Source organism: Equus asinus, chromosome 12 (assembly GCF_041296235.1).
Source record: "Equus asinus isolate D_3611 breed Donkey chromosome 12, EquAss-T2T_v2, whole genome shotgun sequence".
NCBI lineage: Eukaryota > Metazoa > Chordata > Mammalia > Perissodactyla > Equidae > Equus > Equus asinus.
In genome coordinates, this window is record NC_091801.1 from 68,516,013 (window position 1) to 68,533,554 (window position 17,542).

Here is a 17,542-nt window from a genome sequence, read left to right on the forward strand (position 1 = left end):
TCCCAGTGTGCTGCATCCGTAGAATGCAGAGAACACACGCATGGCCCGTTGCTCATGCTGCCTCCTGGACCAAGGGCTTCCAGGGACCCTTTTGGGTCTCTTTGCCCTCTCGTGCCAAATTTCCATGATTTTCTGGGCAGATGTGATTTTTGTCAGCCCAGCATTTCTTCCTTTGGGGAGGCACTTCTAGCCCATTGAGTGCAGTTTGGATAAATTGTCAAGGACCATAGTTAATGCCACCTCTGCCTGTAAGGACATGATCCAGGACTAGCCAATTGCAGTGGTACAATGCCTGGAGACAGTGATTGGCGCAAGAGGTAGGCATGGAATTCAAAAAGGGCCAGGGAGCATCATTTTTTACGGTTAACATAAGAATAGTGGTAAAATTCTCTCCTGCAGACGCAAAGCTGGAGAATGTGAATCTGAGTTTATCGGTTGCCATTGTCCTTACATCATGTGGATAAAGAAGCTTGTTTGTAGAATGAAGCCTAATAGAAATGAGGTAGAGAAGGAGGGAGGGGGAGAGAGAGAGAAGAAGAGAGAGAAAGAGAGGCAAAGAGAGTTCTGCCAACAATATGCCTGGTTCCAGGCCTTTTCAGTCCTGTGAGCAATCCCTGCACCCTTTTAGGGTTAAGCTTTTTGGAGTTGGGTTCTGTCTCTTGCCACAAGAGCATCTTGACTCAGACAGACAGTTTCTCGTCGACCTCATGGAAAGGGGGAAGTATAGGGTATGCACTGGAGGGTGAGGCAGGCATGGTCAAAGAGTTTGTGAGGCAGCTGTCCCTGGGACGTCCAGGTGTCCGTCTGGGGGTCGTAGCAGTCAAAGGAGGCCGAGTCCTCGATGTTGCAGTCCGTGGTCAGCCGCCGCCCGCCCGTCACATACAGCTTGTTCCCCATCACTGTGGCCCCATGGTGCATCCTCCGGTCTCTCATGTCTGCACACTTGACAAATTTGTTGGACTGAGGGTCGTAAGCAAGAATCCTCCTTGTGTAACCTGAAAACCAAATGGCATATCGACAAGGTCAGCCTTGCTCATCTGGGACTAGAGGTCAGCAGTCCTGGCACGTGTCTGCTTTCTGCCGTTGCCTAACCCTGAGGCTGGACTGAATTAAACGGTAGAAAGTTTCGGGCACCTGCCCAAGGTCTAGGATGTGGCAGAGCTGAGGTGTGGACCCAGATCTGTCTGACTCTGGCCCCTGCATTTTTTTTTTTTTTTTAAATGCATGCCTACCATGAGTCACTTTGAATGTTGTTTTAAAGATTTTATTTTTTTCCCTTTTTCTCCCCAAAGCCCCCTGGTACATAGTTGTATATTCTTCGTTGTGGGTCCTTCTAGTTGTGGCACGTGGGACGCCGCCTCAGCGTGGCTTGGATGAGCAGTGTCATGTCCGCGCCCAGGATTCGAACCAACGAAACACTGGGCCACCTGCAGCGGAGCGCGCGAACCTAACCGCTCGGCCACGGGGCCAGCCCCTGGCCCCTGCATTTTTAACCCCAAGTTAAGGCGGCATGTAAGCCATTCTTAGCTTGGGAGCAGCCTCCTGACTCTGGCGGCTTTCTCAGCCTCACTGGCTTTCTCATTTCTCTCTTATGCCCAGCCAGGAGCTACAACAATCAAAGGAGCCTTTGGGAACTCAGAAATGGGTCTCCCAATAGCCCTGTCTGGTGGGTTCCTATAGGAGCCCCATTTTACAGATGAGAAAACTGAGGCACAAAGAGATTAATAACTTCCTTGAGAGTATACAGCCAGTTAGTGGCAGAGTCAGAATTTGAACCCAGGTCTATCTGACCCCGAAACCAGTCCTCTTAACCGTGACGCTATACTGCCATTATAGAGAGATGATCCCTTAGAAGCCAATATTATTAACAATAGCAAACGTTTTTTGAGTATTTGCCCCGTGTCTGGGATGGCGCTAAGTGGTTTAGATAACTGAGCGCATCTTATTATCACAGAAACTCTGTGAAATAGGTATTATTTCATTCCTCGTTTGCTGATAAAGACGGGGAGAAACTTCTGGATGAGGAAAGAACTTTGTCAAGTCGTCCACACTCCCCTAGTTGGATGGACGTGCTTTTAAATAAACTGTCTTGTAGAACAACGTTGGTCTATTAGTGACCCTTTTTCCATGAGAGATGCCAAGTTTGTGTCCAGCCTCACGACTCTCTGTTCAAACTCACCTCCCACGATGACAATCCGCTCCCCGAGCAGCACGGCGGGGGCGCACACGTTCTTGATCATTCTCGTCTCCATCTTGAACCACGTGTTTCTGGAAATGTGATAAACCTGAGGGAGAAATACAATCATGGCACTGCATTTTAAAGTGATATATTTAAAAAAAAATAGAAGTAGTAACTAAGAGGGTGAAATAGGAGTGATTTCTTTTCACTTTTTTCCAGTTTTTAAAATGTAGGTATATTTCTATCAGTAGACAAAACATAATTAAATAACAGAAAGAGTATGACTAGAAATTGGTCTTTATGTGACTGTCTGAGATCAGTGGCTGTGTTTCTGTCAAATGGACCAAAAGTTACACATTTGTAGTATGTGTTTGCTTACCTTACTTGGAACATTTTTTAGTTTTAATGAGAAATGGAGCAACTTGAGGAGTCATAAAATCAATAATTTTTCAATCAATCATTTTTATTTTTGGCTCATGTTTAAATTTCTAAATGTTCCAGTGTATCCAAGAGGGTCTTAGAGACGACAGTAAATTTGGGGCTGAGGAAGGCTTTTGGACAGTTCATGTCTGAGAGTCATAGAAAAAAGGAAGCACGAGAAAGGAAGAATGAGCAAAGAGGTCGGGGCAGGGCTCCTTGGCCGTGCTCTGAAACAGACCAGGTCGTGACTCCTAGAACATGTTCTTCTGTTTATTTCCTCAAAGTTCACACATCAAATGTAAATGAGTTCATTACTGGCAAAATTTAACACAAGAGAGGTAGGATGGACTTCATATAGGAAAAGAAGGGACAAAAACATTCATTTACAGAAGCAAATGGTGCAGTATTCTTCACTGGAAATTCTTTCTGGATAAAATATAATTGCCACCATATTAAAGGCCTTATTTTTGATCATTTGACCAGATTTGATCTTCACAACCTTGCTATGAAGTAGATACCATTACTTCCCCTAATTTTTCTGGTTAGACCACTGAGGCTCAGAGAGGTTAAATGACATGCCCAAGGTCACACAGCTAGAGTAAGTGGGAGAGCTGGTCTTGTTGAGTGAGCCCAGAGTCTGTGTTCTTGACCGTCACCTTTGTGGCACTGCTTGGGGCTGTGTAGGTGTGGCTTTTCTCAATGGAGGCTTTTGAGACTGGAGACCTCTTGAGGTCTGAGTCTGTCATTTAAGTCAGTGAAGCAGGGAGGACGCCAAGTGCTAGAGACAAGGTCAAGCACGTGGTTTCATCTGAAAACATGTAGGTGACACTCTTCGGAAAATGAGATCCTTGGAGGAAAAGCAAACACCGGTTGCATTTTCCTTGAGTGAGTAATTGTCTCCTGGCCTTCTGTTCTCTGTCAGCTTTGGGTATGGTTTCAAAAATAGATTAAACATTTGCTCACAATCCTCATAATACCCCCAGAGAGGCTGGGGCAAGGAAAACAAAGGATGGTCTTTGACCAGTGGAGGAAGTGATACTTTGTTACGGTAAAGATTTTGCTTAATGTGGTCTAGCAATAGAGGTAGAAAGAAGGGACGTGGAAAGGTACACGTAGACACACAATTTGCACAGTAACCCCGCTGCAGTCTAGGTCTTAAAAGAATGTGTGCACGCGGATGAACCACCCTATGCAGAAAACAACCTATGCCTGAAAATCCAACCTACCCCATCAAGTAACCCCAAAGAACTCATCTTAAACTATATCTGAATGAGCAAAATTTCCATTTTGAAGTTAATGCTCAGTAGATAAGAAAAGCTTCCAAATGAATGCTTTTCCCCTTCTCATCCCCACAGTGTAAAAGGATCGCTTACATGTTCGTGGGGGTTTTTTTTGGCTTGGCAAAGGTCTTGTTTGATTATACTATGCATTCTTGATATGCCAGCTTAAAAGCTTTTTTGAGCTTTGCATTTATTCTTAGGAAGTCGGTAACAATTTTGCAATGTGAAATCATCAACAGGCTTGTTGACTTTATTTTGAAAAATAGTTTTAAAAAGAGGGAGGGGCTCTAGCTTTTTGTAGAAGTACTTTATTACGTCTGTATTATGTGGCCAGAACTTGGAGGGGAGCAGAACCCGTCTCTCTGGGCTCAAAGAAATGAGAGGGATTCGGAATGGACTGAGAACCTGCCTGGATAGTCAGGGAGGAGCCAAAACACAGGCTGAAGGAGGGAAGGCAAGAAAAAAACAAGAAGAGGATTAAATAGGAGTTCGTCACTTTTCTCCGTCTCTACTGGCACCCACTCAGCCCGGGCCACCATCCTTCCTCTCCTGGACCTCTGGAAGGGTCCCCCAACATTCCTCCCTGTGTTCTCTCAGGCCCCCTCCGATCTTTCCTCCACAAAGGATCCAGAGGAAACTTCTAAAAATTCAAATTTGGTTACTTTACCCACCCTGTTACTCTCAGGGTACTACTCCAATTCGTTGGCAAGCCCTAGAAGGCCCTGCCAGATCAGTCTCAACTCCACACACACCCATCCTTCAAGAATGTTCCAGAATGTTCTATAAAGGGGCTCAAGGGCAGCAGTCTGGGTGGAAAGGGTTGCTCAGGGTAGCTTGGGAAGGGGGCTGATGGAGATTATGTGTGGACTAACGACCCCCCAACCCCAGCCTTGGCACACCACCTTTCTCCGCCTTGCTCTGTATTGCAACTACATTGTCATGCTTTCAGTTCCTCCAGTTAACGAGCTGTGCCCCTTTCTGCTTCAGGGCCTTTGTACCAGCTGTTCTCTTGCTCAAGAACCCCACTCCTCCCTCAACAGATGACTTTGACTCCTGCTTCAGAAGGCAGAGTCACCTGCTCGGAGAAGCTTCCTGCCCCCACCTCTGTCCCTGTCAAATCCTTCCATCCACCCTTTCATGACTTTCCCCCCTCTTTTAACCCTCATGCTCCCCTGCCTTCACCTGCCTTCTCTCTCTTCTTGCCTCTCCGCTCGAGTCAGCTTAAACCAACCTCACAGAAGTCCTTCCAAAGTTCCCTGAACTCTCATACCCTCCCTGATGCCCTCTAGGCTGGTTTAGGGCACCCCCTGTCCTCTTAGAGCACCCCCTACTCAGCATCTGAATTGCAATTGCTCCTGGGGGGTGGTGAGTGCAATTTACTACTCATGCCCATGGCCCCCCGGGCCTTCACGGTGGCTGGCACTCAATATAATGCCTATAAAGGAACAAAGCAAATACCAGGGGTCTCCCGGATTATCTTTAAAGACAGGTTCATTACTCAAGTTTCTCATCTCATTAGGTGAACTGCAGAGATTAGAACTTGCATAACGTTGGAAAACACAATATTTTGAAATTTTGGTTTTCATTAACTGCACTTCTCAGAGAGCTTGTTAATAAAATTAGCATCTACCTATCATTTAAGGTAGGGGTTCCCCAAGCTGGCTATGCCTTAGGATCCCCTGAAGACGTTTGTAAACCGTAAATGTCAGGACTCCGCACAAAGAGATCTTGATTCAGCCAATCTGAGGCTCTGCTCCAGAAGATGTGGTAACAGATTGTGGACCAATGTTTGTGCATCTTCCTTTAAGGCCTTACTGATTTGGGTTAGAAGCACCTGCAAAATTCCTATAGGACTTCACTATCTGACATTCAATGTCTTCTAGCTTAAACTTTTAGACATATTCTTTTTCTTCTCAAATAAAGATAAACTCTTTGTACACAGGGATTGTATCTGATGTACTTTTGTATATATTAATTTTATACAAAAAGAATTCATAAATGGATAAAATCTGGCTGAAGTTAAACTTCCTTCCTTCCTTCTTTCTTTTCCTCCTTTTTCCTTCCGCCCCAAATGGCAAGGGTTTGTGTGTATTATATGTATGTGTGTACATATATGTGTGCATGCGTGTGTGTACTGTCATGCGCCGCGTGACAACAAACTGCGTATGCGACGGTGGTCCCAAAAGATTAGTACCATATAGCCTAGGTGTGTAGTAGGCTATACCATCTAGGTTTGTGTGGGTACACACTCATGCACTTACACAGTGGAAGGACCAGCCATTTACCTGGATAAGACGCACAGGGTTCTGCATGATGTCCTCTCCCCCAAAAAGGTAGAGTCTTTGGTCTTTCACAGCGACTGCAGGGTGGAGAACCCCCACTGGCATGCTGGCCATACTCTCCCAGATGTTGCTGATGCTGTCATATCTCTCCATGGAGCTCATGACCTCCTGGCCTTCTCCAATGCCCCCGATGGAGAAGATGAAGTTCTTATGGGCAGTGCTCCTGTGGGAGTAGCGGGCCGCCAGCATGGGCTGCCCCAGCCTCCAATGATTGAATTTCAGGGAGAAGATGTAGACGTTGCGACTGAGCACGCTCTTCCCTACGCCAACAGCCATGCCTCCCAGCACATAGACGGTGCTGCGGTGCAAGGTGACTGCTGAGGCCTTGTACAGCCGGGTTGGGAGTTTGGCGAGGCTCTGCCATTGGTCGGTCTGTGGGTTATATAGCAGAACGTCCCTGGTGGTCTGCTGGTTGTCCTTCCTTCCACCCAAGAGGATGAGGAAATCTTGGTAAGAGTTTCTTGGGGGGACGTGCCACGGAGGTTGGAGGTCTGGGGCACTGCTGGTGCTGTACAAAGAAAACATCTGCCTCTTGGCTATCTCCAGGATGGTCTGGCATGAGGGCGAGGACTGAAGGAGGGCGTCGTTGGCGATGAAGTGGTGGAAGAAGGCCGGGTGGATGTACTGAAGCCTGACCTGCTTGAACAGCTCCTGCATGTATCGTTTACGGGCCTGGAGGTCATGCTTGATCCAAACCATAAGGGCCTCAAACACCTTTTCCTCCTCCCCACACAGCCCATCATCTCCGAGGTAGTCTCGCAGCTCCAAGGCACAGAGCTCCTTCAGGTCAGCCGATGCGGCCACCTCTGGGAAATAGGTCAGGGCCACCTCCCTGGCTTTCTTCTTGAGGGTCTCACAACTTAAGATTTCCGAGAGTCTGATCATGCCCAGGCAGTTGCTGGGGGTCAGCTGGCCCTGGAGGTAGGAGGAGCAGGCCTCAAACAGCTTGGGGTACTGCAGCAAGGAGGCCGCCTCCATCAAGGGCAGAACATTCTCTGCTGTGATGTGCACCTCCCCCGTGTACACATACAGGACCATCCGGTCCAGAGTCGTCGAGTCGATGCCTTTCAGTTGCACTTTGGCCTCTCGGCTCTCTCGGAAGTTGTTGCAGAACATGGCCCTGAAGTAGGGGCTGCTAGAGGCCAGCACGTTGCGGTGGCAGGGGACCTCCCAGGCCCCAGCACAGATGCTCACATCAGTCAGGATCCTGTTTTGTCTTAAGACGTTGAGCTGTCTCAACAAGTCGGAGGAGAAATCGTGGTCTTTGAAGAGCAGCCCATCTGGTGAATCCTGGTCCATCCTACCAAGAGCGGGAGAGGTCCCAAGAGGGAGCACGTGCTGGAGCGTTTGGCTGGGGTGGCTCCAAGACTTAGGACATCTATGTCCATTCACGAAGATGCTTGTGGGTACCACCAAGAATATCGCTTAGAGAAGGTTGTAAAGGGAGGCCACGGATACCCCAGACCTCACAGCGGACCCTTCTCTTTTTGGTTATGATTACTCTCAAAGGTAACAGGCAAACAGCACCTTCAGAGAATCTGAAAAAACAAATTAAAAAAAAACCCCAAAAACCAAGTTGTTGGAAATTACTTGATTGTCAGGGGCTGAAATGTTAGCCTGAAGCAAGATGACAGTCTGTGCATTTGACATGCAGAAGTCTGTGGGCCTTTTTTCCGATTCTCAGAATATCTGTTATTCAGTAAACTCATCTAAGCATCTTTCTGGATGTTAGTCATTCCTGAGGACGTCATTCTGGGGGTGTGGCCCTCTGGTAACTACACAGTTGAGAGATGACAATGGACCTTTGCAATGTTTTTTTTTCCCTTTTTTTTTTTTTTAAACATGACTTCATGGAGCCTTTTGGGTTTTGTTTTAAAGAAGGAATAAATAGAAAGCAGTGACCAAACCGTACCCTGGACAGGGTTATTGGGCGGCACCTGGCAGCCTACCTGCAGGGGAATTAAACATCAGAGCACTTACCTTGTTTTGCTGCAGCGATGTCCTCCGATGCTCGGCCCGGCTCGGCCCCCTGGGAGTTCCCACCTCTAGCTCCGAGTGAAACCATCAACCCAGGCCGTTTCTTCAGCTGGCGAATGATTTGCCCTGGGGGAGTTCTGGATTTGTTTATGCTGAAGGCACTTTCATAGTTTTCTAGAGCTTTGTGAAAGACCTGCTGGGCAGGGAGACAGTGTATACATTCCAGGGCTAAGAATAGTTGCATATGTACTTTCCACTGTTATGACATGTGACTTTCCAGTTGCCTTTTGCAGCAACTTGAGGGCCTGCAGGGCTGGCGCATGCCCACATGCCTTGTTTCCTTGGCGAGTGTTTACACGGGCATAAATAGATCGGGAGGAACGGCTTCTCTTAGAGAAGACTTTGCTGCCCACTTGGAAACATCCCGAATCGCTTGTCCTAAAAGTGCCTGGGAATTCTAGATGTCTGTAAATAGGTTGCTGTGACCTGGGGAGAGTCACTGAAGATAGTTCTGGGCAAGTGGAGGCTGGCGGATGGTCACAAGGGAAGCCAGAGCGTGGGCTCAGGGAAGCTGCTCGGTCGGTCTCTAGTTCCCACCTGCCTGGCAGGGTCCTTGCAGAGAGCTGTGACGTCCTCCTCCAGGCTCCGAGGTGACAGACTCTGTGACAAAAGTTGTTGTTAATATTTGTGGAACACCCTGGAGTTTTCAGGTCAAGCCCTTGGTGGGCGCCTTACTCTGTCGGCTTCTGTTTTAAAGTGGCGAGGCCAGTGCTCTCTCATGTCATGCCTGCCTCTCACAGACACGTGCTGGTGGCTCTTCAATTAGGTTTCACGGGTTCATGCTTGCTTTTCAGTTTTACTTTTCCGTTATCTCCTGTCAAGGAGGCCTGGGCTAGAGGTAGGAGGCAAAGCGTGTCGCTCCAGGGTGGGCCAGAGAGAGAAGAAGGGAGGAGGAGGAAGGAGAAAGAGGAGGAGCAAAAAGAAAGAGTGGGAGGAATGCGAGGGAGGGGAGGGAGAGGAAGAGGGAGGGAAAGGAGGAGACGTGATGGTGATGGAGCAGGAGGCAGCCTCCACATGTAAGAACCAGAACTGTGATGGAGGGCAATAGAACCACGAAGATGAGTAAAGAGGACCCTGTCTGTCCCGCCCCTGCGTCCAGGGTGGCCACTCGAGGGTACTAGCAGCAAGTGGCAGGGAAGCCTGGCTTTCTTTCCTCCTCAGGTCTTGCTTGGACTATTACAACAGCCTCCCATACTGATTTTTTCCCCTTGCTTCTAGTTTCTCTGCTTCCAATACATTCGCCCTCTCACCACCAGAGTAGCCCCAGAGAAGGCGAATCAGAGCCTGCCGGTCCTCTGCATCATGCCCTTCCCTGGCTCCCCATGTCTGCAGGAGAAAGTCCAGACTCTTTAGCGGGAATCAGATTGGCCTCCTGCCCACCTCCAGACCATCTCCTGCCACTTCCCTCCCCCACTGACTTTTTTTATTCTAGCTCCATCAGACCAGTTGCAGATCTTTCTATGTGACCCTGTTGGGGAGGCCGGGCTGGCCTGGCCTTTAGGGTCCCACAAGGCAGGGTGGAAGGAGGAGTGTCTCTCATTCAAGTGGCAGATCCTCGACTGGATCACGTCCAAGAGACCTGAAGGTCAAGGTCAGGCAAGTGTATCCATAACATGTTGCTGGGGCCAGAGGCCTAAAGGCCAGAATTAGGAGCAGAAGGCCTGAGCCAAGAGGGTCAGAGACCCATGGAGGTTCAAGCAAGGAGCTGGAGAGCAGAGCTGTTTGTCTCGACATCAGAGCTGGTCACTATTCCTGGGCTTCCGAGCAGTGCCGGAGATACAACAGGCGGGCAGCAAAATTCCTGAAAGGGCCTGAGGGCCCTCTGTTTCGTGCTTCTGTGCCTTTGCACGTGCTCTTCCCTTTTCTGTCTCTTCCATTTTCACAGCCAAACTCCTATTCATCCTTCAAAACTTAGTTTCTAGGTCAGCTTCTCGGAAAGTCTTCCTCGACTCTCTCAGACAATTCATTTCTCACTCCCCTGTCCTGTTTCTGTTTCCTCTCTATATTTCTATCACTACATGCCTCATCCCTCACTGCAATTGTGTTTACTTGTCTGTATCTCTCATTAGAATGGAAGTGTATGGACAGCAAGAACCTTGTCTTAACTCTCCCTCTGTCCCTGGCACCTCACACAGTGCCTGGTACACAGTAGGCAAATTATATATAGTTCCTGAGTTAAGCCATAACCAAATGGAGACTAGGGAAAGAGAAGGAGCTCTGTCGGGTGGGCCTCATGCCCCGCCTGCTGTATAGGCTTATCAGGGCTGCTGTGTACAGCTTGGTGCATGTCCATTAGACAGCGATGCACGTGGCACTCTGGAGAGGCACTGGGTGTCCCTTATTGTAACCAAATCCAATAACATGATGAAGGGAAAAGTAAAATAATTGCTTTGTACCACAGAGTAAGAATTAGGGTCAAGGTTGGGAATTGAACTGAGGTCCTCCCAGCTCCAAAGCTAGTGCTTTAGTCCGTGGCCTTGGAGTCAGCACAAGGAAATAATAACTTCCTCATTGCTCCGAAAAGCTTGTATTGTTTGTCTTCCAGCTAGTAAGCAAGCCAAGGGTTTGTTGTGAGGGCAATAAGTAGGCATTTCTGGGCGTGAGCTAACATGGCGCCATCCACTGGCAGGAATCTTGGAGCTTCTCCCACATTCCCTAACTAATTAGACCTTCTGGAATCCAGCCCTGTCAAGTGTTCAAATGAGCCCTGGTGTGTAGAGTCAATGTCTAACCAACTCTAATAAATCCTTTGGATTCTAAAGTTTAGAAAAAGCAGATCCCTTTCCATTGTCCTGGTCTACTAGGAGAATTCTGGCTCTTCTTTAAATGTAGGGGAAAGAAACAAAGAGAGTCGTGGTGTTTAGCTCATAGCAAGAACACACATATAACCCCAACCCAGTTACCACCCACTTGTAACGCCAATCAGCTTACTTTCAGTTCATGACTCTATTTGTTTCAGAGAGTCTTACACTTTATGTCTTAACTTTAGCCCTGACTTTCTCTGGAAGATGTTTTAGTTTAGGGTCTGAACATATGGGAACCTAAAATAAATGAGGACAATCAGCTCCTTGTCCTTCCTTGCGATGAAAGTCGGTGTCATTACAAGTCAAGACTCAGGCTTTGAGGGCACCAGCACTTGGGAGAATCTTGACATGTCTTCTCAGCTCCATGTGGCCTTTGGCAAGTAACTTATATTCTTCCAGCCTCAATTTCTCCATCTGTTAAGTGGGGATAACCATCCTCGTCGCAAAGAAATAGTGTATGGGAAGCATCCAGTCAAGTGCCCGGTGTGGTGTAGGTTCACGGTAACTTATGGTTAAAATTATGTTATTACTCTGAAAATAATCTGATCAGATTCCAGTAGGTCTTGGTGCCCAGTTCTCAGCATCTAATTTGGTCTCCTGCTCACTCTAGCTGTTTGCTTTGCTTTGAGCAACTGCCGTGTTCCTCATTATCCACTCAGCCTCCAGTAGTCCTGAATTGCAGTCCAGGCTCTACCATGGCCCAGCTGTGTGTCTTTGGACAAGTCACTTAACCTCTCTGCACTTACTTTCTCACCTGGTCCTGGAGGCGTGGGTCAGATGACCTCTGAGCCTGCCCCTTCCGGCTCACCCTGTGGTTTGTGCCCTGAAGTGGCCAGAGAAGGGGCTGCCGGAGCCTGAGCCTCAGCAACAGGCCCTCCTCAAAGTTCTGCACGTCTCTGGCCTGAAGCCTCTGGACCAGTGGAGCTGCCAGTTGGCGCTCTTTGTTATTTTGCCCTTTTAAGTAAATTCAGAAAGACTTCCATGTCCTCATAGAGGTTTGCGTTGACATTGAAGGGCCTCATCAAGTGGCCCAGTTTCTTTCCTGCCTGGGCGTGCTGGGCCTGGATTCCCATGGAAGGGCAGGCTGGTTCAGGTCAGCAGCAGGTCTGACCACTACAGGCAAGAAAGCCACAAAACGTGCTCCCCCACACACATCCAGTCCCCCTAACCACTCTCCAGACAGGGCGTCACTTTCACACCGACCAGTGACCCACGGCTGTGGAGGTTCTGGGCAGCCGTGTTTCAAGAACAGACAAACCTGTACTTAAGGCCTCGTGGCAGCTCCTCAGTAACTGCGAGGCCATTTTCTGTTGGCATCAGAGTGTCTTCTGTTCCCATAGGCAGCAGGTGCAGGAGAAAAATAAGGAGCAGACAAACAAGGTTTCAGTGACCGGGATCATTAAAAGCTGCAGGAAGGAGCTTACCTGTTGCTATGTGATTTTAAAACTTTTCAGTGTATGTGGGTGCCTGTCTATTGGGGTCTGTATCTGTCTAGCTGGATGTGTTTTTTAATCAGCTTGTGGAAAGCTGAACAAAGACTTTGTACTCCAGACAATGGCCAAAAGGCAGCCTGCTCCTTGATTCAGGGTTGCCGTGGTGACCGTCCTCTGAGAGCTCACAGCCTAATAGGCTCCTTTTACCAGGCCCCGAGTGAAAAGGACGGCTTCCCAACTCTTCCTCCACTCTGCCTAGCCACCAGAAAATATCTTCATAGTTTTTCTCCCTGGGGAGACGAGGGGGAAAAAAAAGCATGCAGAGATGACGTCAGGACTGTCAGCAGATTGTTGGTGTATAACCCCGCTGTCTGACCCCCCGTCTCCCCAAAAACTCAAGTCTGACCTCATGCATCATTTATGCCACAGATCAGCTTTCCAGGCTTTAAATCAAATCGGGAATGCATCAAGGATGCATTCTTACTCTCCCGTTTTAGCACTGTGAGTCACAAAGAATAATACACTGCCTTGGCCTCTCTGTTCCCCAGGGCCAGGCACTCCCTGATGGGGAGATAGGAGTTTGGGCAGGAACATCACTCCCTCCAGGCTGCTCAGGCATGGTTGGGCAATTTGCTGCTGTGGTATAAAACGTGATGACCTACAGAGGGAGGTCTGTTGGGAGGATGAGCTTTACTTTGTTAAAAGTAGGATTGATTAGAATCCCTGGGGGAAATGTGAATTGAGCAAGGTAAGGGTGTAATTAATTAAGGGTTCATCCGTCTATCCGTCTGTCCATTTATCCATCTACCCTCCATCCATCCATCCATCCACCATCCATCCATCCATCCATCATCCATCACCCCTCATTCATCCATCCACCCATCTACCCACCCACCTGTCCATCCATCCATCCATCCATCCATCCATCATTCATCACCCCTCATTCATCCATCCACCCATCCACCCATCCAGCCATCCATCTATCCATCTATTCATTGACTAAGACAAGGTCCCTGCCCTTGTGGTGCTTACAGTCTGGTAGGGAAGACAGACAAATAATTGTATTCTGAAGAGAAGCCTTCCCTAACCTGCCTCCTTCCCACCTTGCTCCCCTCCCCCCACGAATTCCACGTCCCTGTAGAAGAATTTTGCACACACATCTTTGGAAAGCTCTCACTTTGGGCTGAATTTTAATCGTGTGTTTCTGTCTCTCTCTTGTGTTGTAGCTCCTGGAGGGCAGGCATAAGTCTTATTCCTCTGCCCCTCTTTAGGAAAGGCAGAAAATACAACGGTATTTGTTAACAGAGCTGACACTGGAGACTGCTTACTTTTGCCCTTTTCAGACTTATAGTTTTCCTAGTGGCTTTCTTTTAAGTTTTTCCAAAACATTTTTAAATCTGTGTTTTTCTAATGATCAAAAATAAAAGTAAGAGAATACTTTTTGTCTCCCTGCTAGGTAAGAAAAAGAATCTGAAACACTTTTACTTCTGTCTCCCTGGGTTTTGTAAAGACAATCTGGAATTTAAGGCCCAGATTATTGTCATCAAATTATTTTATATACTGTATCTCATCTTTTAAGAATGACTTTGCTATTTGCTTTTAAATCATATTTACGACAATTATTTAGATTTAGCTCCATACTTGGCTGACTTACATTTTCACTACCACAACTTCCTCATTCTTTTTTTTTTTTCAGATTGGCACCTGAGCTAATAACTGTTGCCAATCTTTTTTTTTTTTTCTGCTTTATCTCCCCAAATCCCCCCGGTGCATAGTTGTATATCTTAGTTGCACGTCCTTCTAGTTGTGTCATGTGGGACGCTGCCTCAATGTGGCCTGACAAGCGGTGCCATGTCCGTGCCCAGGATCCGAACCGGTGAAACCCTGGGCCGTGGCAGCAGAGCGTGTGGACTTAAGGGCTTGGCCACGGGGCTGGCCCTTTCATTCTTCAGTGGTTAATTCTGACTCAACTTTTGATTAACTAGAGTTCATTGACTCACAATATTTTTTTAGGGAGAATATGGAAGAGGTGCATTTTTCTGAATCCTTCCTTGTCTAGGTTCTCTTTTCATTTCCTACCATCTACGAACAATGACTTGGCTGGTAGAATACTTTAGGGTCAAAAATTTTTTCTTCACACAAACTTCTGGTTATAAAATAAATAAGTCATGGAGATCTAATGTACAGCATGGTGACTATAGTTAATAACACTCTATTGTACATTTGAAAGTTGCTGAAAGAGTAAATCTCAAAAGTTCTCATCAAAAGAAAAAAAAATTTTGTGATTACGTATGTGATGGATGTTAACTAGACTTATTGTGGTGACCATTTTGCAACATGTACGAGTATCAAATCATCATGTTGTACACCTGAAGCTAATATAAAGTTATATGTCAATGACATCTCAATTAAAAATAAATAAAATGTTTTTCTTCAAAATTTTCTGGAAACCACCCATTTTATTTGGGAAAAGTTGCAGTGCTGCAGTGTAGAAGTTTGAGAATTGACTGATTCATATCTTTTTTTTTTGTTTGTTAAAATTATTTTCTTTATTCTTTTAATTAAAAAGTTTGCATGCTCCACTTCAGCAGCCCAGGGTTTTGCCCATTCAGATCCTGGGCATGGACCTAGCACCGCTCATCAGGCCATGCTAGGGTGGTGTCCCACATAGCACAACCAGAAGGACCTACAACTAGAATATACAACCATGCACTGGGGGGCTTTTGGGAGAAGAAAAGAAAAAAGATTGGCAACAGATGTTAGCTCAGGTGCCAATCTTTAAAAAAAAAAATTGCCAAGATATGTACAGATGTATGTTATTTTTATAAATTTTGCCTATAAAACATGGCTGTTGATTTGTGTACTTTGGCCTTTGCTCAGCCCAGGAAATTTTTCTTCAATTATATCTTTGATTATAACTTCAATTGCAGTTTTGTTTCTTCATGAACAACACCTATATACATTTTTTATCTTGGCCTCCTCATCTAAATCATTATCTCTTTTAAAATATTTACTTGCTTGTCCTTTTCCCCTGAATTCTAGAACTCTATCTCAAATTTACCCTTTACACCATTGGTGCAATTTTCTATAGGGTTAGTTTTCCTCTTTGCTGCTTCTAATGCAAATTCAAAATATGTTATTGCATTTTTTATTCCTCTGAAATATCCCATAGCTTATCTAGCTCTCTTTCTGGCTCACTTTGATCTCTTTGGATTTCTGCCTATTCTACAGCAGGAATGTCATTTTTCTTTCTATCAATGTTAAAGTTTCTGAAACAATTTCTTCTGGACCTACTCTTGAGTCTTCAGAATGGTGTTCTCTTTCCTTGTCCTGCAATATTTTTGCATTCTGCCTCTTTTCTTTATCAATTCATCTTTGAATGAGAAGATTTATCCAGACTCAGTGATGGCCAATCAACAGACCATATATCTCGCTTTTGGAGCCACTAAGTATCCCCTTGGATGCTACTTGAATATCCTTCTTACATCTGCAATTGGAGGGGTGGCTGATTGCCCTTCCCACTTCCTAGTTCCATTCCCAGGGGTCCCGTGGCATTCATGTAGTTTGATCTTGCTGGATTGAAGTGTGGTTTTCTTCTGTCTCCAATGCATAACCCCCAACGGTCTAACAAATGTCCCCAATAGGCTCTTCCTGGCTTCCCCACAGCTTTCAAAACTTTATTTATGCTGATTCCATTCTACTTTCAGGATCCAAAGGGTCCCTCACAGGAACACTGCCCACTGTCTTCCACCTCTTGCCCTGTTGCTTGCTTGAGAATTGCCATCTCTGAAAGGATGTGGAAGGATTTTGTGTGTGTGTGTGTATAAAACCATATTCTTAGTGCCTCAAAAGATATCACCTGAGTAGTAGAGGATAGCTGGCCAGTTTTAAGATTGATCTAGTCTCCCAGTCTCTGAGTCAAGGAGCAGGAGTGTGGAAGAAATGAACTCTCTCCTTACTGAGTTTCAGGGAACTGGATCTCCTCTCTTCCATGAGGTAAAGCATGGACGGATCATTCACCATTTTTTTCAAGCCAATTGCATCTGCTTCTGATATGGAGTTGATTCAGATCTTGGGTTGTAATCAGCTCGAGTTTCCCGGTGAAGGTTCACCATTCCTTGTAAATCATTTTTGGTGGGAAATAGATGCTACTAGAGAGGAGACTATTTGGTATTAGCTTCACACATTGTTCAGTCCTCAGAACCTACCGGGGATTCAGGAGTCCCTTGGATAAAGACTGCCCTTGTCATCTCTTTACTTTCTCCTACACCTGAATAATCAAAAGGTAGAAAAAAGAGTGAGCAAAGACAAACAGTTGATTTGGTAACCCTCATTCCTGGGAAAGCTTGTCCAAGTCCCCAGGGCTTTGGGTAAGGAAGTAGGGAGTATCTTCTTGTGTTTTCCATTCCACTGGGCAGGCCAACACAAGCCATGGAGTTTCAGACATGAGCTGGAGGTCAAGGAGTCTGCTATTTAAACTCTTCATAACACCTAGTGCATTGTCAGTTGCCCAAAGGTGTTGCACAATATTGGTAGTAATAACAGCAATCAGAAATCTGCCATTCCACCTGGGAGATGTGCACATTCTTCCTATTGTCATCTCCAGAATTTTCTTCAACACAAGTGCCTGAAGGGGAGCTTTCTCTGTCTGTGGCTTCCAAAGCAGAACATTATACAATGGGGGTGGAGAGGGAGGTAACTGATGACATGACTGAGCTTCCTGGTTATCAATGATGTTCCTCCAGAAATGATTGTGTAAGAACAGGAATAAAGATGGTGTTTTCTGAAAGTAGGAGAGCCACCAGGGCATACCAACTGATTATTTCATTCCAACACAAAATTATTGAACACCTACTCCACACCTACTCTATGCCCTGCTCATGGAATGTATTTGGAGAGACACACAAAGATCTCATTTTTTACGAGGCCAGACACTAGCCCTCTCTCCTAGATGAAAAGCACTCCCTCCCCCAGTTAGAGCAGATAACGAATTAGACAACAATGAGGAGGAAAGTGCAGGCAAGAAGGGAAAAAGATTGTTCTAGAA

General features: G+C 46.4%; 1 protein-coding gene across 1 annotated transcript; it reads right to left on the bottom strand.

The window, feature by feature from the left end:
• Window positions 1-408: 408 nt before the first annotated feature.
• KLHL38 (kelch like family member 38) lies at window positions 409-8,434 on the bottom strand. Its single transcript, XM_014867861.3, has 4 exons — window positions 8,202-8,434; window positions 6,165-7,759; window positions 2,180-2,285; window positions 409-995 (listed from the first exon to the last, which is right to left on the bottom strand). The coding sequence occupies exons 2-4, from the start codon at window positions 7,518-7,520 to the stop codon at window positions 706-708; spliced, it is 1,752 nt and encodes a 583-aa protein (XP_014723347.3). The 5' UTR covers window positions 7,521-7,759; window positions 8,202-8,434; the 3' UTR covers window positions 409-705.
• Between the last annotated feature and the right edge of the window lie 9,108 nt (window positions 8,435-17,542).

What these genes read in the sequence shown, in the direction of transcription:
- KLHL38 (XM_014867861.3), bottom strand. Translation starts at nt 7,520, where the DNA reads ATGGACCAGGATTCACCAGATGGGCTGCTCTTCAAAGACCACGATTTC. An exon ending in ACCCTGTGCGTCTTATCCAG is followed by an intron (nt 2,286 to 6,164) that starts GTAAATGGCTGG and finishes TTTCTCCCTCAG; the next exon opens with GTTTATCACATTTCCAGAAA. An exon ending in GCGGATTGTCATCGTGGGAG is followed by an intron (nt 996 to 2,179) that starts GTGAGTTTGAAC and finishes TTTGGTTTTCAG; the next exon opens with GTTACACAAGGAGGATTCTT.